Source organism: Carlito syrichta, unplaced genomic scaffold (genome assembly GCF_000164805.1).
Source record: "Carlito syrichta isolate Samal-C Ts95f unplaced genomic scaffold, Tarsius_syrichta-2.0.1 Scaffold304591, whole genome shotgun sequence".
In the NCBI taxonomy this organism is placed as follows: Eukaryota; Metazoa; Chordata; class Mammalia; order Primates; family Tarsiidae; genus Carlito; species Carlito syrichta.
In genome coordinates this window covers 32,462-41,685 of record NW_007248687.1, presented here as the reverse complement: position 1 = coordinate 41,685, position 9,224 = coordinate 32,462, and the positions used below count along the sequence as shown (strand labels likewise).

The 9,224-nt window shown below is 43.5% G+C and overlaps 1 protein-coding gene across 2 annotated transcripts in view; it reads right to left on the bottom strand.

Moving 5' to 3' along the window:
• Positions 1–9,224, bottom strand: part of GSR (glutathione-disulfide reductase) — a 42,831-nt gene that overhangs the window by 24,583 nt on the left and 9,024 nt on the right. For both annotated transcript variants that reach the window (XM_021713511.1, XM_008060306.2), the window contains exons 4-5: positions 6,350–6,497; positions 820–874 (exon numbers count right to left, since the gene is read on the bottom strand). In XM_021713511.1, coding sequence (XP_021569186.1) covers positions 820–874; positions 6,350–6,497 — 203 coding nt within the window. The remainder of the gene's footprint in view (positions 1–819; positions 875–6,349; positions 6,498–9,224) is intronic.

Here is a 9,224-nt window from a genome sequence, read left to right as displayed (position 1 = left end):
ACTCCAACTCAAAAAAAAAAAAAGAAAAAAAAATTAGCCAGGTGAATCGCAGCTACTTGAGAGGCTGAAGGAAGATGATGTCTTGAGCCTAGAAGTTTAAGGCTGCAGTGAGCTATGATTGTGTCACTACACTCCAGCCTGGGTGATAAGCGAGACTCTACCTCTAAAAAATAAAATTTAAATAAATAATAACAAATTCACGTCAGAAGGCTTATATGGTTATTCAAACAAACATAAAGAACCATGTCAGAAAATGTATTTTTATGAGACTGACTGAGCCTTCACTTATGAAGACCCATCTGCACTAGCTACATTTTTTAAAATTTTTAATTAATTTTATTTGTATAGAGGCAAGGTCTTGCTACGTTGGCTAGGTTGGTCTTGAACTCCTGTACTCAAGTGACCCTCTTGCTTTGGCCTAGCAAAGTGCTGAGATCACAGGCATGAGCCACTGCACCTGGGCACTAGCTGCTTTGAAAACAAGAATCAGCTACTTTAGACACATTCTTGGTTGATGCTGCATCAAGTTGAAGAAAGAAGACAGTTTTAGGACTTTACTAATTAGTCCTCAAATTATGCTGCATTTGACTTTGGGTCTAAAAATTCTGCAATGGTCTCCAACCAAAAGCATGAAAGATTCGAGTGATCTACTAAGGGGTACTAATGGATGCGAAACACAAGGTCATAAAAAGAGAAGAGGCAGAAAACAGAATTCAGGAAATGCCTACATAACACGCTTGGGGAGGGGAGGAAGAAGAAATTGTGACCAGAAGAGACTGAGGAAGAATGAGTCACTGAGATCAGGTCAGGTCAGCTTACCCAGGCAATTCTTCCAGTTGAAAAAATCCATCGCTGGTTATTCCAAGGCTGGCACCTACATAGGAAAAAGACAACCTAGATCACATAAGACTGCTCTTTCTCTTGTAAAATAGTTACAACATTTTATGCCAGAGTCAAACATTTCCTCAGCCAACATACTCTGTTTTGACAAGTTTTTTTAAAGTCTCCACTTGGGAAACTGCCAACCAAGTCCTCCCTGAATCAACATTTTTATTTTCTATCCAGCAATAGAAGCTGTGATGGCTAAATAACTTCCAAATTTCTCTGAGAATGAGGGTCTTCTCAGCTTTCGTGAACAGACTTTGCTGGCTCTGCTCACCCTGCCACCTACCCCAAGGACAAGCAGGAACCCCGCAGCTGAGATATGGCCCTCTTTTGCCAGCTTGTTCCTTCAGAGGTTTCAACCAAATCTCATCGTGCAGAACTTCCAAGTGCATAATTCCAGTTTCGTTTGGCTTTTACTTATTTTTTATTTTTTGTGTGTTGGAGTCTTGTTGGGCCTGCTCTCATTGCAATCTTTCTTAGACTATCCTGAGAAACGTCGGTATGTAATTTAATCTCGATTTGTGTCTTTATGATCTACAGTCATAAAGCTATATAAAAATACAATACACATTTTGAGTCACATGGATTCACATTTTAATTGGAAATTAGTACAATTAATTTTAACTTTAAATGTCTTATTCTAGTGTATGTAAACGTCTGACTCTGTGGGCCAGGCTGGAGTGCAGTGGCACACTCATGGCTATCGCATCCTCAACCTGCTGGGCTCAGGTGATCCTTCTACCTCAGTCTCCCAAGTAGCTGAACTACAGGCATGCACCACCATGCTGGGCTAATTTTATGATTATTGTAGAGATGAGGTCTCCCAAGTTGCCTAGGTTGGTCTTGAACCCATAGGCTCAGGCAATCCTCTCACTTTGGCCTTCCAAAGTGCTGGGATTATAGGCATGAGCCACCGCGCCCGGACTTTGCTTTGTTTTTAGAGATGGGGGTCTCGCTCTGTCACCCAAGTTGGAGTGCAGTGTCATGATCATCGCTCACTGCAGCCTCAAACTCCTGGGCTCAGGCCAACCTCCTACCTCAACCTCCTGTGTAGCTGACACTATAGGTATGATCCACTGTACCTGCCCCATAGTTTCAGTTCTGACCTTCTCCCTGAGTTTCAGTTGCATGCTTCTAACTCTCCCACTACACGATTCTACTTTGTTTCTAACTCAGTCTATTTAGAATTGAACCTTAACTTTATCTCCCAAACTACATCTCTCTCTTTCTAGCTCACGTCAATTACCACCTTCTCCCCCAGACAAACCTTTGTCAATCTGGGCTTCCTTCTCTCAGCAGCCCCATCTCTGTATTTCATCAGTTATTAAATGTACTGCATTTTACCAAATCCTGATTTCAGAGGTGTTGAATTTTTAATGTCTTCGTATCAGTGAAAAACAATAACCAGCCCAGGTGCGGTGGCTCACGTCTATAATCCCAGCACCTTGGGAGGCCAAGGTGAGAAGATTGCCTGAGCCCATGGGTTCAAGAGCACATTGGGCAACTTGGTGAGACCTCATCTTTACATTAAATAAAAAAAAAAAATTAGCCAAGCATGGTGGTGCCTGCCTGTAGTTCCAGCTACTTGGAGACCGAGGCGGAAGGATCACTTGAGTCCAGCAGGCAGAGGTTGCGGTGGCCATGACCATGCCACTGTACTCCAGCCTGGGCGACAGAGTGAGACTCCAACTCAAAAAAAAAAAAAAAACCAAAAAACAGTAATTGATTATTTATTTTCTGTATCTTTTATGCCTGTTCTCACCTCTAGTCCCTGACATTCTAGCAAGGGTTTAGTAATCTACTTTGCAGATCTGACCTGAGATTTTTCTATCACATTTCAGATACAAACCAAATTGAGAATCTTATCACCCCTTGCTCCACAGACAATTGCATCAGTTTTCTAACTGGTCTCCATCCACTGTGCTCTCCCCCGTTCAAGTCACTGTCAGAGGAGTTTCTAAAATTATCATGTAGCTCTTGATTGCTCTATTTATAAGCTAATATTTGTCACAGTTTAGAGATTCCTTAATTTGGTTTGATGAGTTTCCACAATTTGGCCATGATCCAATCCCAGTCTCAGCTCAAAGTATTCGTCTCAAGAATTTCAGTGCTTGCCCAGGCACTCATGCCTGTAATCTCAGCACTTTAGGAGGCCAAGGTGGAGGATCACTTGAACCCAGGATTTGGAGACCAGTCTGGGCAACATAGGGAGACCTTGTTTTTATTAAAAAAAAAAAAAGATTTCAGTGCTAAAAAAATTAGTTGAATGTTCTTCAAAGACATCTTTATTACCTGCTGTTTTTTCTGGTCCTTGTTTTCCTCAGCATGTAATGCTCAATGTGTAAGCCCCTTTCTTAGGAAGTCTGTCTGTCCCTCCTCTGAGCATCTCAACCCTCATTGCTTGCTAATCGCCTTAGGACATATACATTCTATATTTTGCATTAAAAAAATTAATGTATGTAAAAAATTCCGAGAGGTACAACATATAAAGTGAAATATAGGGTGAAATAAACATATAGTGAAAAATAAGTCTCTTTTCTACCCTAGTCTTTCTTACAGTTCCAGTCCTCTCCTTGAAGGGTATTACCATGACAACATTTCTGAGTAAACTTCCAGAGATGTTTAGTGCATATGTATGACCTCCTGCCTTCTATTTTTTTTTTTTTTTTGAGTCAGAGTCTCACTCTGTTGCCCAAGCTGGAGTGCAGTGGTATGCTCACCGCCACTCCAGCGTCAACCCACTGGGTTCAGGGGATCCTTCCACCTCAGCCTTCCAAGGTGGCGGAACTATAGACAAGCGCGACCACACTTGGCTCATTTTTTTGATATATCGTAGAGACAAGGTCTCACCAAGCTGCCCAGACTGGTCTCAAACCCCTGGATTCAGGCAATTCTCTCGCCTCAGCCTCCCAAAGTGCTGGGATTACAGGCTTGAGCCACTGTGCCTGGCTGTTTAATTTTTTCAATGAGGAAAGGTAGATTTATTAAAGGGAACATACATTATGTTTATAACAGGCAGAGCAACAGAGAGGGAATGTTTGCTGTCTGCCACTGCCTTTTTAAAAGACACAGATTATAGCATATGATACACAATTTTCTACTCTCTCTTTTTTTTTCACTTAACAGTAAATCTTAGCAATTGGAGAACATCATCCTAAGTGAACTAACCCAGAAAAAGAAAACCAAACACCACATGTTCTCACTAATAAGTGGGAGTTAAACTAGGGATCTGCAAAGGCATAGAGAATTATATAATGCAGGGGTCCCCAACCCCCGGGACCTTGGACTGGTATCAGTCCTTGGCTGTTAGACACCAGGCTAGGGCCAGGCATGGTGGCTCATGCCTATAATCCCAGCTTTTTGGGAGGCCAGGGTGAGAAGACTGCCTGAGTTCAAGACCAGCCTGGGCTACTTGGCGAGGCCTTATCACCACAATAAATCAAAAAATTAGCCAGGCATTGTGGTACACACCTGTGGTCCAGTTACTTGGAAGGCTGAGGTGGAAGGATTGTCTGAGTACAGAAGCTGGAGATCGCAGTGGCCATGAGCATGCCACTGCACTTCAGCCTGGGTGACAGAGTGAGGCGCCAACTCAAAAAAAAAAAAAGAAAAAAGAAAAAAAGAAACCAGCAGCACAGCAGGAGGTGAGCTGTGGGTAGCGGAGCTCCATCTCTTGTCAGATCAGTAGAGGCATTAGATTCTCATAGGAGCACAAATCCTACTGTGAACAGCAGCACATGCGAGGGATCTGACTATGGGCTCCTTATGAGAATCTAATGCCTGATGATTTCCCCCGGACTTGTCTGTGGAAAAATTTCTTCCACGAAACCAGTTCTGATGCCAAAAAAGGTTGGAGACCACTGATATAATAGACACTGGAGACTCAGAAGAGGGAGGGTGGGAAGGGTGGAGGAATAAAAAATAGCCTATTGGGGACAATGTGCACAGGTAGGAATGGTGGGGACACTTAAAGCCCAGACTTCTTTGCCACCATACAATGCAGCCATGTAACCAAAAACTATATGTACTCCCTAAAGCTACTGAAATAATGAAAAAAAAAAAAACCCCAAAACAATAAATCTTGGAGATCGCACTCATCAAGGATGTATACACATTCAATATTCCCAATTAAACTTTGGGTTACTTGAGAATGGCATCTTTGACTCCTTTTATAGCAGTTGTTCTTTACATTTTTGAGGGTCATAACCCCTTTTAAAGCTGGGAAAAATATATAGATCATCCCTCCAGAGAGGAAAAAAATACATAACTGCATACAGGTTCAAAATTTTCCATATAAATTAGATTGGTCATGGGTCCTGAGAAGTCAATCTATGGAGAATACAAAAGGTGTATAAACTGTGTTCAACACCCACAATGTCCTTATAATGTAGTTGGGGAGAAAGACTTGGACAATTTTTCTCATGAGAGAATAAGGAGTCATGTTCATGATTTATCCCTGGGGTTCAGCCCCTGTGTTTATAAAATGTAAGGGTAGAAATGACCATCTCTGAGACTCCCTACTGCTTTAATCTTCTGTAATTCTCTACTGAAGAAAGAAACTTGCCTGGGCAACATAGTGAGACCTCATCTCCACAAAAAAATTTAAAAATTAGCCAAGTGTGGTAGTGTGCACCTGTAGTACCAGGTTCTTGGGAGGCTGAGATGGAAGGATCACCTAGCCCAGGAGGTTGAGGCTGCAAGAAGCCATGATCCACGTCATCCAGCCTGGATGACAGAGTGAGATCCCAACAAAAAAAAAAAAAAGAAGAGAGAGAGAGAAAAATATGCTCATAAAGGCCTACTTAGCGAATTAAGTTATATCCTTACAAGATTTTCCTCCCAGCTGGGCTTGGTGGCTCAGCCTGTAATCCCCCACCTTGGGAGGCCGTGGTGAGTGGATTGTCTGAGTCCATGGGTTCAAGACCAGCCTGGGCAACTTGGTAAGACCTCATCTCTACAATAAATAAAAAATTAGCCGGGCGTGGTAGCGTGCGCCTGTAGTTCCAGCTACTTGGAAGGCTGAGGCAGAAGGATCGCCAGAGCCCAGCAGGTTGAGGCTGCAGTGGCCGGAAGTGGCCACTGCACTCCAGTCTGGGTGACAAAATGAGGAAACTCCAACTCAAAAAAAAAAAAATAAAAAGATTTTCCTCCCTTTAAGAAAACAGTAAATATACCATCTATCTTATAATAACAACCCATCTGACAAACCGAGGCTGGAAACAATCTGTACTATGCTGAGAAGGAAAGAATGGTCCCAGAGCCAAATGAAATATCTTTATTTACCCCATCATTAGCTTCCCCTTAGCCAATTACATTTAAGTCCCAGAGGGACCTCCTCCCATGGCATTTCTCAAGAGAGAGAACTAAATGGTCCAGGCAGATCCCACAGCATGGCGTGTCAGGTTGAAAGCAATGGTAAACTCCTCCTGACTGCTGTTAGTGAGTAGTTGCCTTTATGACTCACCTGGGATCTGGCTCTCACGAGGACTAGAGGGCACGCCCCCTGTGGCAATCAGGATGTGTGGAGCGGTGTATTTTTTTCCACTGACCTCAACTGTGGGCGTGGGATCACTCGTGAATGCTGCATGGCCGTGGATGATTTCTATATGGGACTGCAGAAGGAACCATGACATTAGCCCGTTCTTAGGATAAAACACAAACACCCACTGCAACTCATCAGATCTTTCATTTCTCTACTGATGGTTTTGATTTTTAGTTTGCCGATGCAAGGCTATTCTCTGTTGTTTGAGTTTCTGAGAACCTTCTGACTGGTAAGTGATACTTGGGGGGGGTTGCCACTAGATACCAAAAGTATAAGCTAAGAAGAAATAAAAGTGCTATCTTGGGCCAAAACCCAGAGACCAAAAAATATATGCAAGTCACCTTCACAGGGAAAAAAGTAACCTTTCTGACTCCAAGAGTTGAGGGAGAAAATCTTCCTTGCTTGCAAGAAAAACATGTTACAGAATGATGTGTCTGGAGGAGGGACAGAGACTGAGAAAGATAAAAGGATAAAAGTGAAAAGAGACTGGGCATGATGGTTCACACCTGTAATCTCAACACTTTGGGAATCTGAAGTGGGAGGACTGCTTGAGGCCGCTATTTGAGATCAGCCTGGGCAACAAAGTGAGACCCCATTGCTAAAAATTCTTTTTTAAAAAATTAGGGGGGCATGGTGGTACACGCCTGTAGTTCCAGCTACTTAGGAGGCTGAAGTGGGAAGATAACGTGAGTCCAGGAGTTTAAGGATGCATTGAGCTATGATTGCACCACTGCACTCCAGCCTGATGACAGAGCAAGACTCTGTCTCTAAAAAAAAAAGTTTAAAACAGTAGAGGCAAAAGAATACAGCCAGGTGCAGTGGCTCACGCCTGTAATCCCAGGCCTTGAGGAGACAAAGGCGAGAAGACTGCCTGAGCCCAGGGGTTCAAGACCAACCTGGGCAACTTGGCAAGACCTCATCTTTACCATAAATAAAAAAAATTAGCTGGGCAAGGAGGTGCACGTCTGTTGTTCCAGTTACTTGGAAAGCTGAAGCAGAAGTATTGCCTGAGATCAGGAGGTCGAGGCTGTGGTGGCTGTGAGCGTACTACTGCACTCCAGCCAGGGCAACTGAGATTCCAACTCAAAAAAAAAAAAAGGGCTGGGCTGGGTGGCTCAGCCTGTAATCCCAGAACTTTGGGAGGCCAAGGTGAGTGGATTGCCTGAGCTCACGGGTTTGAGACCAGCCCAGATAACTTGACAAGACTTAACCTCTACATCAAAAATTAGCCAGAGAGGCCAGGCGCAGTGGCTCACACCTATAATTCCAGCACTTTGGAAGGCCAAGGTGAGATGATTGCCTGAGTTCGAGACCAGCCTGGGCAACTTGGAGAGAATAAAAAAATTAGCTGGGCATGGTGGCGCATGCCTGTAGTCCCAGCTACTTGGAAGGCTGAGGTGGAAGGATCACCTGAGCCCAGTAGGTTTGAAGCTGTGGTGGCCATGAGTGTGCTACTGTACTCCAGCCTGAGTAACAGAGTGAGACTTTTACTAAAAAAAAAAAAAAAAAAAAAATTAGCCAGGTGTGGTAACGTGTGCCTATAGTTCCAGCTACTTGGAAGGCTGAGGTGGAAGGATCGCCAAAGCCCAGCAGGTCGACGCTGGGATGGACGTGAGCATGCCACTGCATTCCAGCCTGGGTGACAGAGTGAGACTCTGACTCAAAAAAAAATACTCAGGTCAAGGAAGGAAAACGCAATGCTTGTGTTTTCTTAAATAAAATGGAAAGAATATCACAAAATTAGTGACAATGAAGTTCTAAGTTAGAGATGTTGAGAACCAAGACTATGATTTGCTTTTACTAGAATCCTCTGTACCAAGGCCTCCAACTGGAGGCTATCACAAGCTTCTGCCAGCCATGGTACATGCACTGGCATGCAAATGTAGGCAACTTACAAGGATAATAAAACCATGTGAGCATGACTGTAGAATAGAATGTTTTAACATCATGAAACATGAGTGGTTCTGAATTGAGTTACCACCTTTCCAATCACCCCTCCAGGCCTGTTCCTGTAGGTGCCACAAGCCTCCAGCACAACCTTCCTTCAGGAGGCAATAATTTCCTGTGTCATGCTAGACACAAAAGGGGTGTGAGTAGAGTGGCAACAGTAAAGATAAAGGTTTAGGGAAGGAAGTGATAAGATTTTTATTTTCACTTTTTAAGGATATTAGATAGGAAGTCTCCTTTCTCGCAGAATTTCTGGATCAGCTGTAAGTAATTCCTTCCCCATAAGGTCACCAAAAGTTATCCTATACACCAAGATTTATAAGTATTAAAGAATGTTGATTCCTCAGTAATTTTCCCATATCTTTTGCAAAAGTATTTTAGCTAGCGCCACTTAAAAAAAATGATGTGGGTGTTTTAGTGTATCTCTGTTTTTTAAAAAAATTTTTGAGCTGGGGTCTCACACTGTTGGCAAAGCTGGAGTGCAATGGCATGTTCACAGCTCACCACAGTCTCAACCTTCTGTATTCAAGCGATCCTTCCACCTCGGCCTCCTAAGTAGTTGAGGCTACAGGCTTGCACCACCGTGACTGGCTAATTTTTTGATATTTCGTAGAGATGAGGTCTTGCTATGTTGCCCAGGCTGGTCTTGAACTCCTGGATTCAAGTGATCCTCCCACCTCAGCCTCCCAAAGGGCTGGGATTACAGCGTGAGCCATCATACTCGGCTGCAAGTGGTATCTCTATACACATCTGGCAGTGTTAAAATGTCTTAAGCTTGCCAGGCTCGGTGGCTCAGCCTGTAATCCCGCACCTTTGGGAGGCTGAGGTGAGTGGATTGCCTGAGCCTGCG